Source organism: Falco peregrinus, chromosome 12, assembly GCF_023634155.1.
Source record: "Falco peregrinus isolate bFalPer1 chromosome 12, bFalPer1.pri, whole genome shotgun sequence".
NCBI lineage: Eukaryota > Metazoa > Chordata > Aves > Falconiformes > Falconidae > Falco > Falco peregrinus.
In genome coordinates, this window is record NC_073732.1 from 2,339,504 (window position 1) to 2,358,590 (window position 19,087).

The 19,087-nt window shown below is 51.4% G+C and overlaps 1 protein-coding gene across 1 annotated transcript in view; it reads right to left on the reverse strand.

Annotated features, from left to right (window-relative positions):
• EPHB1 (EPH receptor B1) overlaps nt 1–19,087 on the reverse strand; it is an 86,057-nt gene that overhangs the window by 37,868 nt on the left and 29,102 nt on the right. The window contains exon 3 of the mRNA XM_055817327.1: nt 16,015–16,696. Coding sequence (XP_055673302.1) covers nt 16,015–16,696 — 682 coding nt within the window. The remainder of the gene's footprint in view (nt 1–16,014; nt 16,697–19,087) is intronic.

Here is a 19,087-nt window from a genome sequence, read left to right on the forward strand (position 1 = left end):
TCACATCCTGCAGGCAATGGGCTGCATCCCTCCCTGACACGCGGAGGGAAGAGGCTCCGGCTCCTCATGGTGCAGCCAGTTAATTAAAGCAGCCCTTCACCTCTGGAGGAATGGGTTTAGATCTGCCTTGGGAGACATGTAAATTAAAGTCAGCAGCTTCTGAGCCCAGCCCACCATGGTGTATGTGGAGGAAACGTAAAATTCATTGTGTTTTTTTGTTTCTCAGGGTTGGGGTTTTTTTCTGCTCCTCTTTTCACAGATGAGAAATGAATCGAAGCAGGGCAGGATTTCAAAGGCACATGCAGGGTAGGTAGCTGTGCGAGGCTAATTAGAGGCAACAGGCTGTGGGTGCATCTGCGTTCACCTCTCCCAAAAATCCCATTCCTCATCAACCAAGGATTTGCTTCCCTGGCATGGGCCAAGATGCTCACAAACCGAGCCCCACGCACTCGGCTGCACACAATGCAGCCAATGCTCACCCAGGAGAAGTGTTTCTCCTCCAGAAAGGCAGGCTTGGGGAAACTAAGGGTCTCTGGATGCAGAAGAGCTTCAACACCAACTGTTTACCGTGACCCTAAACAATGAGCTTAAGCCTAGAGCAGGGCATGGAAGCAGCCGGTTTTGGCTCCCACATGCCCTGCAGCACCCATCTACACCCAAGAGGTTCACACTTGCCCATTCAATCACCACTCTGGGCTTGACTTTCCCTCTTTTTCATGGTTGGGAAGATTTTGAAGGTCTAAAGACAAAATCTGTCCCCGATCCATTTGTTGGATGAGAAAGGGGAGAGCACGTATGCCCTGGGCAGACGGTGCCGCAGGGCTGCCAGCTCGCCACAGAGCAGGGAAACTTGCTTCACTCTCCAAAACAGTCAACGGGGGAAAAAATACCCAACACTTCTCAAGGTCACTTTTGCAAAACGCTTTTCGCCCACTTGGGTTTTGCTTCACTTTAGCTTCCACTTTGCATCAGGCTGAGGTGCCTGGTCTCACCCTGCCGCTCCCCCATGACTAGCAGCTTCCCCTCCTCTCCATAAAAGAGCCGTTGAAATAACGATGCCTGACCTTCTGCTCCAGCACTTTTCCACATGAAATCAGGGTGAAACATGGCTGGCAGGCATGTGGTGCAGCTCGTGGAGACTCCCAAGCCCCATTTCCATTTGTCCCCAGCTCTTCCCCTTTGGGAATTAAAGCACTGCTATGGAGAACAGGAGGGAGGCATTGCAGGGAAGGATGAGGCTGGCACTGCCTCTCTGAGCACGCACTTTCATGATCAAACGCTAAATAATTTCATCAAATCCCAGACAATTCATCCACATATGCAGAGAGGTTTACAGCCGCATGGCCACGGCGGTGATTGGCACCGGATGCTCCTCACCATCCTAATGCTGCCTGAGCTTATTATTCTGAGTCAACAAATGAAGGGGGAATGAAGTTCTCGGCAATGATTTGAGGTTATTTAACCTCCTTATACTCTGCTTTAGACACATATTTAGCAGCTGCAGCCTGCCACCGGCTCTTCCCTCAGCTGAGGCCGTCAAACCTGCCAGCAGGACAGGGCTAGGTTTGCCATCACTGCCCCAAACCCTCGTGGGCAGCAGGGCCAGGAGCTATCTGACTAGTAGTTGCAAATTAAGTACCGCCATGCAGTTCTCCCTGTGGGTGTGACATAAGGAAAGGGGAGACTGATTTACCAGTAAAGACAGTGGTGTCCAGACCCCTACTCCTGGGCTTCTCCGCCCCGACCAGCACCTAGATGAACATTTACATTTCTGCTGTACATTAAAACCAGAGCTAAGGGGTGGGGAGGATGCCAAGAAATCCACCCTATGCCAGCAATGAAAAACAATTTAAGGAGAGAAAGGGCGAGCAGGATGGGCATGATACTGGGGAGCCAGACAGCACCAGGAGTGGAGCAGCCAGGGGAAGCACTGGGGCTCCAGCGGCAGGGCAGGAAAAGCCAAGGTCTGCCCCGGCAGAGGCTGCTCCCACCTGACCTCCATCACCCCCAGCCCCGCCGTTTCACCCATCTTTAACAAACAGGGTGGTCTATGACAGCTGGGTGCCCTGTCTGTGGTTATCTGGGTTTCAGGAAACCCTCGCAACCTGGGGCACACTTGGTTTTAATGAGGGCGATAAACCTAAGGCTGAGCTTAAGGTGCTACGAAGGCATCGAAGCGATGCTCACGTGCCACCCTGGTGATGCTGATGTGCACCAGATCACACCGGTTCTGGTCAATCAGGCCAAGCACGAGCCAGAGAGAGGACCACCAGGACCAGTCCCAGGGAGCAGAAGCATCCCCAGCACTGCAACATCACCTGCAATGAACCTCCGGATGCATTAGGAGCAAACAACTGGGCAGAATCCAGATTGAGGCCAGGACTCATCTCCCAAAAACACAAGCCCCAGAAGATGCTCTACTCCCAGCACAGGCACCGGGCTTGATACAGGAATCACAGAGCGAGATTATTTCCCCTATGAACTGCAGCAATGTGAGACTCCACGAGTCGATGGACATGGACTGGAAGCTGTACAGAAGAGCCAATACTGTCTTGTACCACTTAACCCAGCACATCGCATTCACCCCTCAATGCCTGTGTGAGATATCGAGCCACCTAATGAGCAGGAAAGTGAGTTGCCATGAAAACTCATGGTGGATCTCAGAGAGTAGCTCTTCCCCCAGGTACAGAGGTGCTGGCTGCAGGCAGAAGCCCCCTAAAAATGATGCATCTTTGCTTTGCAACCAGAAGAGCCCAAATCTGGGGATTTGGGGAACTTGATGTAGCTCCAGCCCCATTTCTGACTGGGAAATCAGGGCAGCATTGTCCCTGGGCTCCCGAAAGCACAAACCACTCCTGGCTGGGAAGCAAACATCTCCTGTTCCTAACAGGAACTAATTAAGCACCTTTTCCTCCTTTGCCAGCTCACGCCACACAGTATCCCCTCAATCTAGAGAACATCAAGAGCTTATTAATTACATCTGAAGTAGTTCCTCATTAGTGTTGACAACCTGGGCTGGGGGATAGCTTCAGCCACGGGGCCAGGCTCGTGCTGCCAGCGCAGAGGGACACACAGACACATGGCTTCCCTTGTGTCTGTGCCACAGCACTGGAGGACATCACGCCTTGGGTTGCACTGGGGTGATGGCATGCCCCATCATGAAGTAGGACACCCCACCCCCACCCCATCCTGGCAGAGACGAGTCCTGGGGACTGCAGGTCTGCTAACTGCTTCAGGACAGTGCCCAGGGATGGACTTGGCATGGAGGGGTGGATTCGGCAGAGCGGGGTGGATTTGGCAAGGGGGGGTGGATTCGGCAAGGGGGGAGATGTCCCAACCAAAGTGCTCTCCCATATCCTTCATCCACCCCAAGAGCCCCATGCATGGAATTAATTAGAAAAGTAATTAAGAGAGCTCCCCTATGAATATTTATAGCAGAACGAGCCATAATTACTATTCCTCAGAGCAAAGGCGCCTTCCTACCCAGCCGCAGAGAGGAGAGGGGAACGCGGCACCAATGCGGGCACCAGAGGCACTGTCCTCTCCTGCCTTCACATCTGCTGGCCCACACATGGCCCTGGGAAACTGCCTCCACCATCCCACGCAGGCAGGAGCTAAGTGCTCCCTTTCCACCCCTGGGGGTGGCATTTTCAGCAGCAAGCTGTATTTCCTGCAGTCGGGTGCAATTTACTATTATTTCTACATACAAAATATCCACATAGATATTTTGAGCGGTTTCTCTCTCTTTTAATAACACCTCCTTTCCCCCCGTAGGCAGTTAAACGGTGGCCACTGCCATTGACTTGCCTTGCTCCTGCTGAGCTGCTCTTATCAGCCCTGATCTCCTGGAGCCAGAAAATGCCTAAAAAGCAATTTCTGAAAGTTTTACCTATCTCTCTTCCATTTATTTATTTTTTCCTGCCCATCTTCTCCCTCTCTGCTCTATTCTTAAGATTTTCCCTGCCCAAACAGTGCACTTCCAAGCACCTTTTCCCAGTAAGCTGCTGGCTGAGTCCCCACCTCACTGTCTTCATCCCAGCGCTTCCCGACTTTCCAACACCCGCAATATAACAGCATGGGAAAGCACAGGAGACCATGGAAATTTTTACTTTCCTTCCCAATTCCCCTCCCTCCACATACAGCAGAGTTAAAAACTCCTCCCAAACCCACTTCCAGCTGGCAGAAGAGCTGGTCTCAGGAGCATCCCAACCCCTAAGCAGCTGAGCCCAGCTGCCACCAGGCACCACGACAGCCAACAGGCTCACCACAAAAGAAATACCTTGAAAAAAATGCTTTCTCATGGCACTTGGCCTCCACTACCAGATAGAAATAGGAAGTGAGGAAAGATGAAAAAGCAAAAATCACAGATGGGCTCCTTGGGCAGCACATCACTGCAGCGCCAGGGCAGAGGAGAAGGGGCTGCCAGGAAGACAAAGCAGTTGGATCTCCTTCCATGTCCCTCACCCTCTGAGGTTCTCCCACAGGATCATGCCCACCAATGGAAAATTTAGCCGGTGCTCAGTTTCCACCCTCTCCTCCCTGCACAACACCATATTGCAAAAGATGCTCAGTCCCAAGGGCAGAGTCCGGCCCGTGCATCAAGAGCGAAGGGAGGAGGTGGAGATGATGTTCATCCCCCAGTGGACATGCTGGTGTTTTGGAGACCCTGCATGCCAGCCTAACCTCAGCAGCTGCTGGGGCTCAAGCAGCACAAACCGACCGAGATCCCTGTCTGTGAGGAGTTCAAAGGCGAGTTCCAACCAGACAACACACTACAGTTACTCAGTGTGACTCGGCTCCAATGTAACTACCATCAGGTCACCGTTGGTTGCAAGCATTGCTGGACAGAGAGAGGAGCATCTCAAAGCAGTTTCCAGGGTGAAGCACAACAGTGGAAAGCTATGGAAGGTCATTCTCTGCAGCTCATCAACAAGAGAGACGGAACGGGAGCAGGTGGCATTCCAACAGCTCTATGTCCAAGGGGAAACCAGAAGCATGTGGTGCTCCTCAAGGGTACGTACTAGGATCACTACTATTCAATACTTTCATTAGTGACAGAGACACTGGGATTGAGTTCACCCTCGGCACGTTTGCAGATGACAGCAAGCTGAGTGGAGAGTTGATTTGCTGGAGGGAAGGGATGCCATGCAGGGAGACCTTAACAGGCTTGAGGAGTGGGCCCATGCAAACCTCCTGAAGTTCAACACTGGTTGTATGTACAAGGTCCTGCACCTGGGTCAGTGCGACCTGCAGTATCAGTATGGACTGGGGGATGGATGGATTGAGAGCAGGACTGTGGAGAAGGACATGGCAGACTGGTAGACAACAAACTGGACATGAGCCAGCAGTGTGCACTCGCTGCCCAGAAAGCCAAACATTCACTGGGCTGCATCCCCAGCAGCGTGGCCAGCAGGTCAAGGGAGGGGGCTCTGTCCCTCTGCTCTGGTGGACCCCACCTGCAGCGCTGTGTCCAGCTCTGGGGTTCTCAGCATAGGAGACACGGACCTGTTTGAGCAGGTCCAGAGGAAGGCCATGAAAATGGTCAGGGGGCTGGAACCCCCCTCAGGCTGAGAGAGTTGGTGGTGTTCAGCCTGGCGAAGAGAAGGCTGTGGGCAGACCTTATTGTGGCCTTTCTGTATATAAAGGGGGACTGCAAGAAAGATGGAGAGAGACTTTTTACCAAGCCCTGTAGTGACAGTACAAGGGGAATGGTTTTAAACTGAAAGAGGATAGGTTTAGACTGGACCCAAGGAAGAACTTTTTTGATGAGGGTGGTGAGGCACCAGAACAGGCTGCCCAGAGAAGCTGTGGATGGCCCATCCCTGGAAGTGCTCAAAGCCAAGTTGTTCAGAGCTTTGAGCAACCTGACCTAGTGAAAGATGTCTCTGCCCACAGCAGGGGAGTTGGACAGGATGACCATGGTTTTCCCACACCAGCTCACCGCCATGCCACAGCCGGGAGGCACACAACTTGCTCAAAAGCTTCCAGCCAGGGCAAGAACCTTTTGCAAATGGCACGAACACACTGGCACTGTCCATGTTGGTGCCACCACTGGGGACAGGAAAGATGCCCCAAGCTGCAGGGTGAGACAACACCCACTAACCCCATCACTGAGCACAGCCAGCTTCTCCCTGCCAAAACCGCCACCTGTGTCCCACATTGGCGGTAGCAACAGGCAGGCAAAAATAAGTAGTCTCCTTCATCCTCAACATCTGTTACACATAAGTCAAAGCCACCCGAGATTGCAGGGATTTACTGTACGCAGGCAGCTCAAGAAGCTTTTCTTAGCTGCCAAACAAAATTTGCACCTTGGGCTCTCTAAGAATAAGTTGTTTTAAATAATAATACATGATGGAGAGCTCACGAGCAGATCGGATGTGGAGGCAGGAGGTCTGTGATAGCTCCATCTCTCACCCCATCTCCCTCATCCCAGCACAGCCATCCCACTGCGAGCACCAGCCCCACTTGCCCAGTATGCTGCTGCAACAGATGCCCATGGCAGAACCAGGAGATTTGGAGTTTCGCCAGATGACGGTCCCCAGCAGCACCCAGAGAACATTTTCACCATGCCCAGAACCATTTCAAGCTTTCAAACAGATTCCTTGCTTTGCAACAGAGCAAAACCCACAAGCATCAAAGTAATCACCGCTTCCGAGAAGGGCGACTGACTCCCTCTGCACCATGGAGGGGACACGCATGCCAGCATGCATCAACTGCATCAACACAACCCACAGCTACGTCCAGGGCAGGTTTCTTGAGGAACTGATTTTAAGCACCTCAGTGACATCACACCTGGACGCAAATATGTACTGCAATATAGTTAAAAAGATTTAAAAATTGGATCAAAGTAAGTTGGTATCAAGTCTTACCTCACAGGCAATTTACCCTCTGGGCTGCAGACCCAGCAGAGAAAAGCTGGTTGAGCTAGGGTGGAAATTACTTTTTTTTTTTTTTTTTTGAGAAAATTACCTAATTACCTTTGTATATCGGTTCCCCCAGGATGCCTCTGCTTTTACGGAGGACTTTTAGACAGCAAAGCCCAGAAACCAGGCCTGAGGTCAGAGTCCTCCGCCTCTGGCATGGCACACAGCCCTGTGCCTCAGGCTTTGCAACTCTTGCCCAAAAAAGCATGGAGATGGCAAAGCTCTGCCATCAATGGCATCATCCTGGAGGGGCCCTGGGGAGGAAGAGATGAGACAAGACAAGGACAGCGTTAACCCAGGCATCGCTCTGTGCTCACGGGGATGCTGCTGCCAGGAGGTCAGTAATGACCATGTGGGATGCAGCCACACCAGCAGCACCAAGGTGGCCAGCTCCTACGCACAACCCTCTCCCCCCTGAAAGCCATTTTCATACAATAAATACAGAAGCAGGTGAGCCCTGGGATTAACATGAAAACTAAGCAATGCAGTTCCACCCCATGCCGTTAATTAAATTTTCTCGGTTGCTGCTCGCTGGGTGAGGCTCCCCTGGGAGCCCGGAGTGGGGGAACATCAATTCCCTCCTCATGTGGGTTTGCACATCTTAATTCGAGGCACCCACAACTGCATATTTAGTCTGGTTTGATGCTCCGATAGACAAGGCGTGGATCATTTCTTAGCTGTGTCTGCTGCACCGGTTGAAGACGGATGGATTTTCCCAGGGCTCCTCAGCACTCCTCCGAAGCCTTGCTTAAGTGTGCAAGCAATGCTTTGATTTAATCACTGCACTCCTGCTCTCGACGCATCCTCTGAGATACAAGACACCAGGCGTGACAAATGACCACTCTTAACACACTCTGAGCTAACACCCACGGCACCGCTCCATTTGTCACCGTCTGGGTGCAGAACGACCCAGGTAGCAGACACGGGGGTTTGGAGAGGGTAGAAAAATTAAAACTTCAGTAATCTGCACTGATTAGTTTTATTTTTCCCTCACGCTGGTGGGCCCCATCCTTCCTCTGCACATACTGGCAGTACCCCAGGCAAGTCCAACCCATCCAAAACTCTTCTGAAGTCAAGGGAAAGCAGGGCAAGGTACAGCAGCGTGCTCACTCCACCTAGTCCATGGCTTTTTCATACCTTGCATTTACAAGATGGGTCTTTCACTTATTAAAACATCAGCAGCAAAGGCTTGTTCCCCAAAGCAGAGGTTGCAGGAGACCTGCAAAGCCCATCTGCAAACCCAGGGCATGGCTCCCAAACAACGCCCTACACAGGGGAGTGCTGATGAGTTGTGGCTTGGGAGTAAAAAAAAAACCCTTTTATTAATATTACTATCCAGCTGGGGAAAAAAAATATTTAATTTTAAAATAATAGTAATGACAATTATTATTAGCCAGCTAGGGTAAAAAAACCTTGTTTTTATTTTATTAATTATTATTATTAGCAAGCTGGAGGTAAAAAAAACCAATTTAAAAATAAATAAATTAATTATTATTGCTAGCCTGCTGGGAGAGATGCTGGCTCCCAAAGAGCTTGCTACAAGCTGTACAGTGCCACACAGTCCCGAACATGGGAGATCTCAATCCCTTGGCAAGCAAACTGCAGCAAAACGGCGCCAGCCAGAGTCTGTTCCCAAAAGAACTCTCTCATGACTACTTAAAAAAAAAAAAAAAAAAAAAAGTTATAGAAAGGCTTTAAAACTCCCCAGGCTGAGTCACCACTTTGCCAGGTGTTGGCCATTTGCAAACAAGGGTGGAAACAATGCGGGTGCCGGACGCGGGCCGGATCCTGCGCTTCCTCACGGCTCTCCCATTGTCCGAGAGAACAATCCCTGCTCTGGCTGAGTGCAAAGGGCCTTGGACACGACGGTGGCGGGGTGAGAGCCGGGTCTCCTGGGCTGGTGTGAGCGAGTGAGGTTATGAAAGCCGGGTGGGTTTTGCAGCCCCACCGCCACAGGGATGCTCATGGATCCGTGCCCATGGCAGCCCCTAGAAGCACACATGGAGCTCTGCACCCCGATATCCCCAAACAAGATCGGTTTCCCCAAGCACTTCAGCTACCACAGAAAGCTGCCTAGACACACCATTAACAAGCCAAACGTTTGGAAGCAGGTTTACACACCATTTGTAAACAGGCACATGAGGAGACCCTGGGGGGATGGCAGTGGGGAAATTAAGGGGGTTTTTTAGTTCCTCGTTGAAGACTGGAATCAACGTAACACTCAAAAGTTCTCATTATAGAGAGGGGAAATACATAAATGGCCCATGGTACAATTTAAGGAGGAAAAACAAGTGATATGCAGAAAAATAAAGCCCCACATCACAACTCAGGGGCTGTTCCCTAATCCTCCAAGGCCACGTGCAGCTACAGGTGGGCAAGGGCAGCCCAGCCCTGTGATGCTCACCTGGCCTCCACTCATGCCTTTGCCGGGGTATTTTCCAGGTTTCTCCTTCGTTTCTCTTTTGCAGTGGTCTGGATCGCAGGGATGACTGAGACCCTGCTCAGGATTTGGGGACTGAGCCAGAGAGCAGCGGCTGCAGTGCCTGCAGCGCCTGAGCCTCCTCGCCCGCAGCAGCCACCAGGACACACGGTCCTTCCCCATCCCTGCGCCAGGGGGAAAGAAGAGGGCCTGAATCCACCAGAGGACCATTTTGGCTAATAATGTCTAATTAAGACTTCCATTAAAAGCCATCACACTCATTAGAAAAAAAATGTAACATGGTTTTCCTGCACATTTTCCTTGCAAAATTATTACGGAGGTTAATGGATGTCCTTCATTAAGGCATAATTTAAGAAAAACCATACCTTTTTTTTTTTTTTTTTTTTTTTTTGGAGGTGCAGTGATTCAAATGCTTCTCCTCGGCAGCGCGGCTGTGGTAAAACTGGGCTGCCTGTTCCACCCAGCGGTGGAAGCAGGGAGATCGCTGCCAGGAGAACGCAAAGCCCCCGCAACAAAGGGGAGCATCTCTCCATCCCCAGGCATCGCTGCCTGGATTTGGAAAGCGCTGGGATTGCTGCACTCCCAGCACAGCCTAGCCAGGGAGAGCGGCTTGGGCTGACGCAGGATGGGAGAGGAGGCAGGAAACTTGATATTGGGGGGGAGGAATAAAAAGCAAACCCATTTTGAGCGGTCAGAGGCTTGTGGCTGGGCTAAATCCATAATAAAATACCCCACAGTCATCTCCACTGCCGTTAGGGGTGGAAGGTGCCCCAGTTGTGCAGACGCTCTCACTTCAGTCTAAAACCAGCTTGTTTGATGGTTACTGTCTCCCAGGCGCCCAAGCCTCAGGGGAGCAGAGGCGCAGGGGAGGAGGAGACCCGCTGCAGCCCCGCCATGTCGGCACACTGCCCAGCCACCCCTCCGTGAGATGCTAAACAGGAAAAAAGCTTGAAATCCTACTTCCAAACCCACAGAAGAACATTTTCCCTGCAAAGCCACCTAAAGCATCGTGAGCGTCAGCTGCAGCCACAGAAGGCTCCCTTGCATCCGAGCTGCCAGGCAGACATCCCACCAGTGCATCAACCGTGTGTCCACAGGTGCAGACAGAGACAAAAAGGTTTTGAAACAAACGAGTTGACCTTGTCCTGGTCCCCAGGAAAGAACCTGAGAAAACACTGATGGCTTTTAAGCCTTATTTAAGATTGCGGGTGGGGGTCTCGCAGGCACCCCAGCCCCTGATGTACCCACCCCGCTCTGGGATGCTGCCAGCCCTGTCACATGCCTTGCCATGGGATGGGGCAAGATGCCATCATGCCGTTGCACCCTGCAGATGCCAGAGCACCCCTCCACCAGCTACCCTGGCCATCAGCCAGTACAATGCCCCCAGCCACCAAAGCAGGGGTGAGGAGAGGAATGCACTTCCCAAGCAAGCCGGGAAGCCGTGGCTCCACTAAACCACATCCACGGGCAGATGGAAGGAAAGATGGGCAGGGCAAGCACTTCGTTTTTCCCTCTTGGTTTTCACCTCCTGTTTTAGAGGAGAAAGTGTTCAAAAAGAGATCACAGTGGGCCAGGCAAGTTGGAACGAGACGCTGGAGAGGATGTGGTAGGGAGCCGAGAGGCGGTGGGGTCGGCTGGAAGGGAGATGCTTCCCAGCCATGGGGAAGCGCACAGACCAGCAGCAGGGAAAAAGAAAACTACAACCACCCTATAAGCAAAAAAGGGCCGTTCTGCAGCCCCTGTGATGTTTCGCATGAACACCTTGACCCAGGCACTAGGGCAGCACAGAGCTGCAGCACCCTGGGACAGGTGCATCCCAAGGCACAGGAGAGCAGGGTCCCCACAACATGGCAAGGCAGCCCACAGCCTCCCTTGCTGGCATTTACCCATGGGACAAAACCAACATCACCTTCATCACCCCAGAAAACCTCTCCTGGGTGCCCCAACACACTCCAGGGGTACCAGGTTGGACAAGAGCACAGCAAAAAGGCAGGCAAAGGCACAGCCAGAAAGACCAAGAAGATCCAGTCCTCAGCACAAGACACAATTTGATTGGGAAAACCTGACGTTTCCCTTGTTTTAAATGTTAGCGAATTATTCTACTACTAATTATAAAATGTTTGTAATTATTATATTAAAAAAAGATTTTATAATTCCCATGCTCTACTATTGTTTCCAGTCTTCTGTGATGGATAAATGGAAGAAATCAATAATTACCACCAGGGCTGCTCAGCAGGAGCGGAGAATAACAGGGGGACCGGCATGGGGCTGCTCACTCCTTGACGTTCAACTGGTGGGACATGTCTCCCCCCTACCCCTTTCCCAAATCCAGCTCTCCAGGCACAAGGCAGGAGGGAAGGACAAACGGAGAAAGAAGACAAACTAAAGGGATGAAGAAAATCAGAATAAACCCACACACGGCTCTGGCAAAGGCTCGACACAGCCTGGCACATCAGTCTGCAGCCAAAGAAGGGCTGAGGGATCTGGATATCGATGGGGTAGGGGACCGGCTGCTGTGTGGAGAGCCAGGGATGCCTGGGAGCAAGGATGCTCGAGGAGAGGCCTCTGCTTCACAGGCATCACAGCCCAGCTTTGTTCTTATTTTCTGCATTGGTTTTTTGTGGGTTTTTTTCACTTTGCCACCCCTGCTAGCTCAGATTTCCAGCTGTTGCGAGCAAGCAGGTTAGTTCATTATCCCAAGCTGTGGCAACTTGGAGGCTTTTGACCACTCACAACAGGAATTTGCCAGGAGGCAAAAACAGAAAAGCCCAGGGAGCAGCTGGACCACTCTCTTGCCCCTTCCCCCTGGGTTTACAAATACAAAGTAGAAATTCGGCACAAAGCTGATTTAGATCCAGACTTTTTACTTTGCCAGGTTCTCCGTGCAACTGAGTTACCACCTGGTAGTAGGGAGGTCAGAGAGAAAATCAGCGTGATTCCAGCAGACAAAAATACAGTGCCCAATCCTCAAAGTCAAAAGGGATAAAAGCTGAGACACCCACGACAGCCATCATTCTACTGAGGAGTTACCTTGCCTTCATTAGGTTTCAAACACCAGCAGAGAAAGGGTTTAATAATTTTCCTCAAGGAGAAGATGCAAAATCCACCCAGCATGCTCATCCAAGGTTTTGAACGATTTCCCTGGCCTCAGAGCAATCCCCGCTCCCACTTTTCCTCCCACCTCCTCCCCAGCACGATGATGCATTGCACCTTGACCACGCAAGAAAGCCATAAAGCAAGGCGGAGGGATGGGGCAAAGCAAGACAAATGGATTTAATATCAACCCGAATGGAGCGTGGGCTATCGCACTAAATGAATTATTCATTTTGGATTCAATAACAGCCTCCATTTAACATTGACCCACAGCTCTCATGGGCACAAGGTGCTGAAGAGGATGGGGTTTTGGGTACGGCATGCCATCACCCAGCTGAGAGCAACACGGCTTCGCACCAGCCAGGATGCCTGTGCCAAACCCCAACCAGCCCGGAACAGAAACAAATAACGGAGCAGATCAATAAGGAAACTCTCCTCCCCTCCCACCCCCATCTCAGCGTTGTAGTGGCAACGACCCCCCATCACTCTGACCCTACAACACAACGATAATCTCCTCAGGACTCAAAATAGCCCCAATGAAGACTGCGCTCTGCCTGTGCATTTCGTGAGTGGCTAAGTGCCGATAAAAGCTGGTATTAATAAATCCCTCAGCGGCCTCAAGCTCTGCTGTCAGCACGAAACTGCTCCAGTCTAATAGCCCCTTGATAGGCACAGCCTCTATCCCAGGGGGTGGGAGGGATGAGAGAGGGCTGGGGGAGCTAAACAATTCAACCCTATTTTTTCCCCACTGCTAAGGAATTAAGCCCATTTTCTCAACCTTAAAATACTGAGGGATTTTTTTTTTCCTTGGTGACAATTCCCCCAGGCTTTTTAAGTGGCTCATCTCAGGTTGATGAAGGCTTTGAGCATATGTCAGGAGCTTGTGCCTCCCAGGAGCCAGGGTGCGATCCTGGCAGCATCCCTGCGAGGCAAACCCAGTGGGTGAATGAGGCAGGGGAATACAACCCCTTTGAGAACAAAAAGACAAATAGAAAACAAACAAATTATTAGTTCTAAACCTTGTGATGTGCACCTCCTGCCTGCTGACCTTCGGGAAGGGCTGCAGTGGGCTCAGTCTTCCCCCACCATCTCCACAGTCCATGGGGATCCAGGGAGGAGCTTGATGGCCAAAGGGTGCACAGGGGCTACCACAAAGCCAGAGTCCAACCAAAGAGCAGATTTTTACTCAAACACAGTTAATTTTCCAACAGTCCTAGTAAGCCCTGGTGCTGGTTTTGGTGAACTTCCAGGAGGGGCCGACGGGTTTATTGGGTTTCAGTTCCTCGCTAACATTGAGCAGGACCTTCAAATGCGCAGGTCCCACGTACAATCCCAGCCTTTTGGCCAGCCTCCTGACATGGGACCTGAGAAATACTCTCACAGGACTGGGAGAGGGGAGTTATCAGAGCTCTGCTCCAGAGACAGCATCATACCAGTGCCCAACAGCACCCACAGAATCATCAAAAAACCACGGTCCCATCATCACACACATGCTTGATGACATGTAACCACCTGCTTGGTCTGCACCCACTTTCAGGACCCCAAATGCTGCCGGTCAATCCATAAACATTTCTACCCGCGTAGACCTGCGACAATCCTGAATCTTCCCCTCAAGGAAGCCAAATGCAAAGTGTGCTCCCCGTGCAAAGGCAAAACGCTCTCCAGGAGCTCTGCACAGCCCACCCTCAGCCAGCACGAGGGGTTTCTCCTTCAGCACCAGCGCTGCCGAGGAGTGGGAGCACAGCTGAAGATGGGCACTGCGGCACAGAGAGCTCAGCAAATTCCCAGTGTACAGGGGTCTGCCAGGTGCAGCTTTGATGGCGTGAACACATCATGACCATTTGAGGTTTGCACAAGAAAAGGAAATGAAGAAAGCCATGAAGGGTCTAACACCCACCCTGGGCAGGTTTGTTCCCATGCCTCTCATGTCCTGCTGTCCTCAATCCTCTGTCCTGCCCCAAATTACGAGACTGGGAAGGTGGCAACACACTCCTCCCAGGGGGTTCGAAGCATTCAAGACCCCACGTGGCTCCACCAGCCTGGCCGGCAGCAGATAGGAAGATCAACACCAGCAAAAACAGTTTTACATTATCATTGTTTGCCTATATTTCTGGCAAAATGACATTATTTCCCAATTCTAGTCTTTAGCTAAAGTTAGTATTTCTTTTTCCATTATGAGAAAATGTCATTTTGCCATCAAACCATGTGTGCTTTCCGTTTGTTTATTCAATAGCAGAGAAACGCCTTGCCAGAAACGCTCCGGTTTGCAAAGATCCCTCCCTCCGACAGAGCACTTCAGCTCCTCAAAGGAACAGACCATCTCCTGGTGGGAACAAAACCACATTCAGGCTCAACCATGAAACTTAAAGGAATCCACCAGCAATGCTGCTGGATGTGAAAGCAAGGACTATGACGGCTTCCCAGTTGTTGGAGCCCTGGCACAGGAGGGCATTGCTGTCCCCACCCTGGCCAGGCAGGAATGTTGTTTTTCATGGCAAAAACTTACACACATTCCCAAGTTTAAAGCAAATGAACAAGCAAGCTGCTCCATAACTTGAATCCCAGCTTCGCCATTTTCATATATATGGAGTTACAGGAGGAGAAAGAACACCATGGTGCTATCCCAAGGAGCATCACAGCCAAGTCTGGTGCTACACGTGCTGCCACCTGCACCAAAAGAGGTCCAAGTCAGACCTCTTTCCATTGCCCCCTGCCAAAACCAGGCCTACAGCATTCTGACACCTGCCTTTGACCTTCTCCTTCTTCCCAACCCTTCCCTGACCTGGTAGCGCCCACCTTCTAGAAGCTATTCGGAAAGCATCAATGAAACAGGGTTTGCCCTCTCCTCTTCCCTCCTTCCAAGCAGCGCACAAAAGCAACACCTTAATTTGGGAGAGGAGAAGGAAAGGGCAGTGAGTAAAGCTAATAGAAAAAAAAAAAAAAGAATCTTCCAACAGGATTTGGGAAATATTCACCAGAACAGTGAAAGGAAATGAAAAGCAGCGAGCACTATTTCCATATTTATAATGCAGTGCTGCAGAAGACTCCAGCAGGCAGCAGCATGCTGGCGGCTTGGCTAGGGGAACCCAGAAAAACAACAAAAAAATTCCAATTAATACTGAGAATCAGAGAGGCTTCGCTGCAGTCAGGCCCGACGGCAGCTTCCCGGCTCCCGCAACTTTGCTGGGGAAATAACGAGGCAGATGAAAGCGGCTCAGCTAGCAAGCGCCGGCCGGCGCAGCACTTTGAAGGCAGCAGATCACAGAGGCAGCTTCCAGCGGGCTTGTGGCAGCAGCTGCACTGGCACAGCATCCTCGCCATGTTGCTCGCCGAGTCTGGCCACTGACCGGAGCACACCAAGAAGCCACAGGCTGACCACTGCTCACAAATCCCCGCCTGATCCCCAGAGCAAAACCACTTCAGGGCAGGCAAAAGGAGCAGAGCCAATTTCCCAACAGATGTTGCCCAAAACAGGTTGTTTGGGGACAAACACTTCAGTAAACAAAGCTTACAAAAAATAAAAAGTGAAAGTGCCTTGTTACCCAAAGCCAAGCTTACCTTTGCAAGCCACGTTGTTCTCCGGCTCGTAACCAGCCTTGCACGTACAGCGGCCGATGGGGACCATCCACTCCCCGTCCCCGTTGCAGTACAGTTTGATGGGCACATCCACCTCCTCAGCATTGGGGATGCAGGTGCCACGAGCAGTCACTAGAGAGGTGCTCTCCGCTCCTGTCATCGTCTCTGGGAAGATGGCAAAGTTCTGCACCACACTGGGACACTTTTTGAAGAAGACCCTGACAGACAGCAGAGACATACAAGCCCCGTAGTCCTGGAAAGCCAGGTAAAATCCATTGCGGGTCAGAGGCCCGAAACTTCTCACTTCTGTGTTCACCTTCATCAATCTGCCACCAAAGTCCACCTGCGAGAAGCTCTCGTCAGCAGCAATAGTGTCCACTTTGAGGTAGGGTGCCTCCGTCCAGAAGGCGGACTTCTTGGTGGCAATAACAGAGTCTGTCTCGTAGTAGTAGAGGTTGAAGGTCTCCTTGCAGGAGCCGGGGACGTTGGGGAGGCTGCTGCAGTCCCGCACAGTGAAGCGCATCTCGGTGTAGATGCGGTGAGCTCCACGCCGGTTGATGAATGTGGTGAGGAGCCAGTTGTTCTGGTTGGGCTCGAAGACGTTGCACACCTGGTACGTACGGATGGTGTTGAGGTTTTCGTCGTAGCCACTGACTTCTTCCCACTGCAGAAAGAAAAAGAAAAAAGTGATGAGGGGGAGGCAGAGGGACCTGCAGTGGCCCATGAGCTACAGAGGTACCACTCACCCTGCACAGGGCAGGGCAGGGCTGGAAGGAAAGTCCCAAAGCCCCAGATGGGACTAGGAATGTGGTCACAGACACACAATGTGATGCACGTGCAGAAACACCACGCAGGCTAGAACCAGAAGAAATCCTCATCCTCTTGCTCCTGCATGCCTCTCCCCATTGCTCCCAGCTGATGCTAAAAAAAATCTTTCCACATCAGCAGCTGCCTTCGCAGACGTAAAAATGGGAAGAAATATGGTCCAAGCACCCAGAGGTGGGAGGGAAAGCAGCAAGGAAGCTACAGCTTCATTAAAGCCCAAGCTAGCACGTGGGCTAGAGAGCAAGCCTGACCCCAGGCTCTCGGCACAATGGGACCATTTTCCCCCGGCAAAGAAAACTAACTAAATAAAACATAACCGCCGTGGAGAGAAAGAATATAGATTTGCAATTCGATTTATAGAAGGGCATTAATATAATCCAGGCTACAATTTCAATTAAGGGACAGCGGCAAACTGCGAATAGTCTATGATGGCATTAGAGTCCTACAGACAGATTTACAACCTCATAATCCATTCATTTTAACTAATCCATGTTTACAGTCTCCTCATAACAGCATTATTCATATGGCAATCTTTAAGCAGCACTCTGAATATCATGCATAATTTCCAGGAGCGATGCTATAGCAGCACTCACACATGTTTGTGCTTACGTGGGGGCGCAAAAGCAGACAAGTGATGCCAACCTGCCCCTTTGAGTCTTCCCAAACAGCTGATGCACCATGACCAACCCTGCAACCTTACAGATTTTGCCCTCTTCCATTTTCCATTAAACAACCACACTCCTTACCTGCTCCCCAAGCTTCCCCCTTGTAAACCAAAGCCCTGATATTAAAAAACACAAGGTTTTATTTGTTTTTCAAAGCAGGGTCCTCTACACACTGCCAAGAAGTGCAGCAGGACATTTGCTTCTAGGTCCACCTACTCAGCTCCACTAAGTTTAAACAAAGATCACAGCTCAAGGTTGCACGCTGTTGGCAATCAACGTTCACCAAACCCACGATAAGACCTCACACATCCAGCCAAGTGCTCTCCCTTTTCATCCTATGTCATGAAAGCACTGCAAAAACCTCTCTCTACCCTGAACAACATGTGTGCATTCAATGCCTTTGCATTACCAGACACCTTTTCACAAGACAAACCTGCAAGGTCCTCCGCGATCGAGGCAGGTGGCATTGTTTCCCATTCCCACCCAGGCTTTGCATTACAGCCTTGTCATCCAATTAACACCAGACAACAAGCTCTCTTCCACTGGTCACCCGCCAGCATGAACACCAGGCCCACTGCTCTGCTGTCTTTGCTGCAGGAATCCTCTTCTTCATTCTGCCCCTGCTCCTGCACCCTGGCTGGGGACCTGACCACTACCCTTTTATTCACAGTGCCCATCAGGGAGCCGGCTCTTTCACCAGCTCCTTCCACTGAGCATCCCCTGCTTTGCTGCTTGTTTGGGGAGGGGGTGGAGGTGGCGTTGCAAATGGACCCTCAGAACTCAAGAGCCAAAACCTGCCAGTAGACCCTGCTGCACTTCAGGCACCCAGCACACAGGGCTGCCCATGGCTGGGAATGACATGAAACGCCACTTGGAAAACCCTCATGAGGGTTTGGGGACGGATCCTGATGCCCCCTTGTGCAACCCTCATGTTGAGCATTCCTGCAACTGGGCACTGAAGAGCAGCAGGTCCCCGTGGCTGGAAAGACCCGCAGCGCCAGCAGCTGCTGCCATCAATGCTGTAACAATGACAAATGCATCATTTTGAAGAGAACCCACTAAATATTCACAGGGAGCTGGGGATTAAGACAATGTTTTCTGTCTCCACCGAGATTTAAAGCACACCCATCAGGAAGAGCAGAAGAGCCCATGTCCCGTCACAGACAGCCCCCAGGGACCACAGCCGCTGCTGCCCGGCTGGCACCAGTGCCCCAGCATTAACACCAGCGGCACCCCCTGAGCCCCAGGGCACATCTGTGAAGTAGGGTGAAGTCACTCTTGGAGCTCAGCACACCATGGGGGGACACCACCACCCAAAGGAACCCAAAGCCTGCATGAAGCCCATGCTGATGGCAACCCCAGGGTCAGGAAAGAGAGCTCATCAAACCCCTGTACCAACAGCCCAAGAGAGATGAGAGAAGCCTAGGAGAAGGAGCCGACACCCCAGAAATGGACAGAAGCATCCTTCTGTCTCCTCCCTCCTAGCCCAAGGAGCAGGAAGGTCCCATTTACAGATGGCTGCTGCTCTTCTTCCTCTCGTTTCTTTGCTTCTCCCTCTGGTCCTC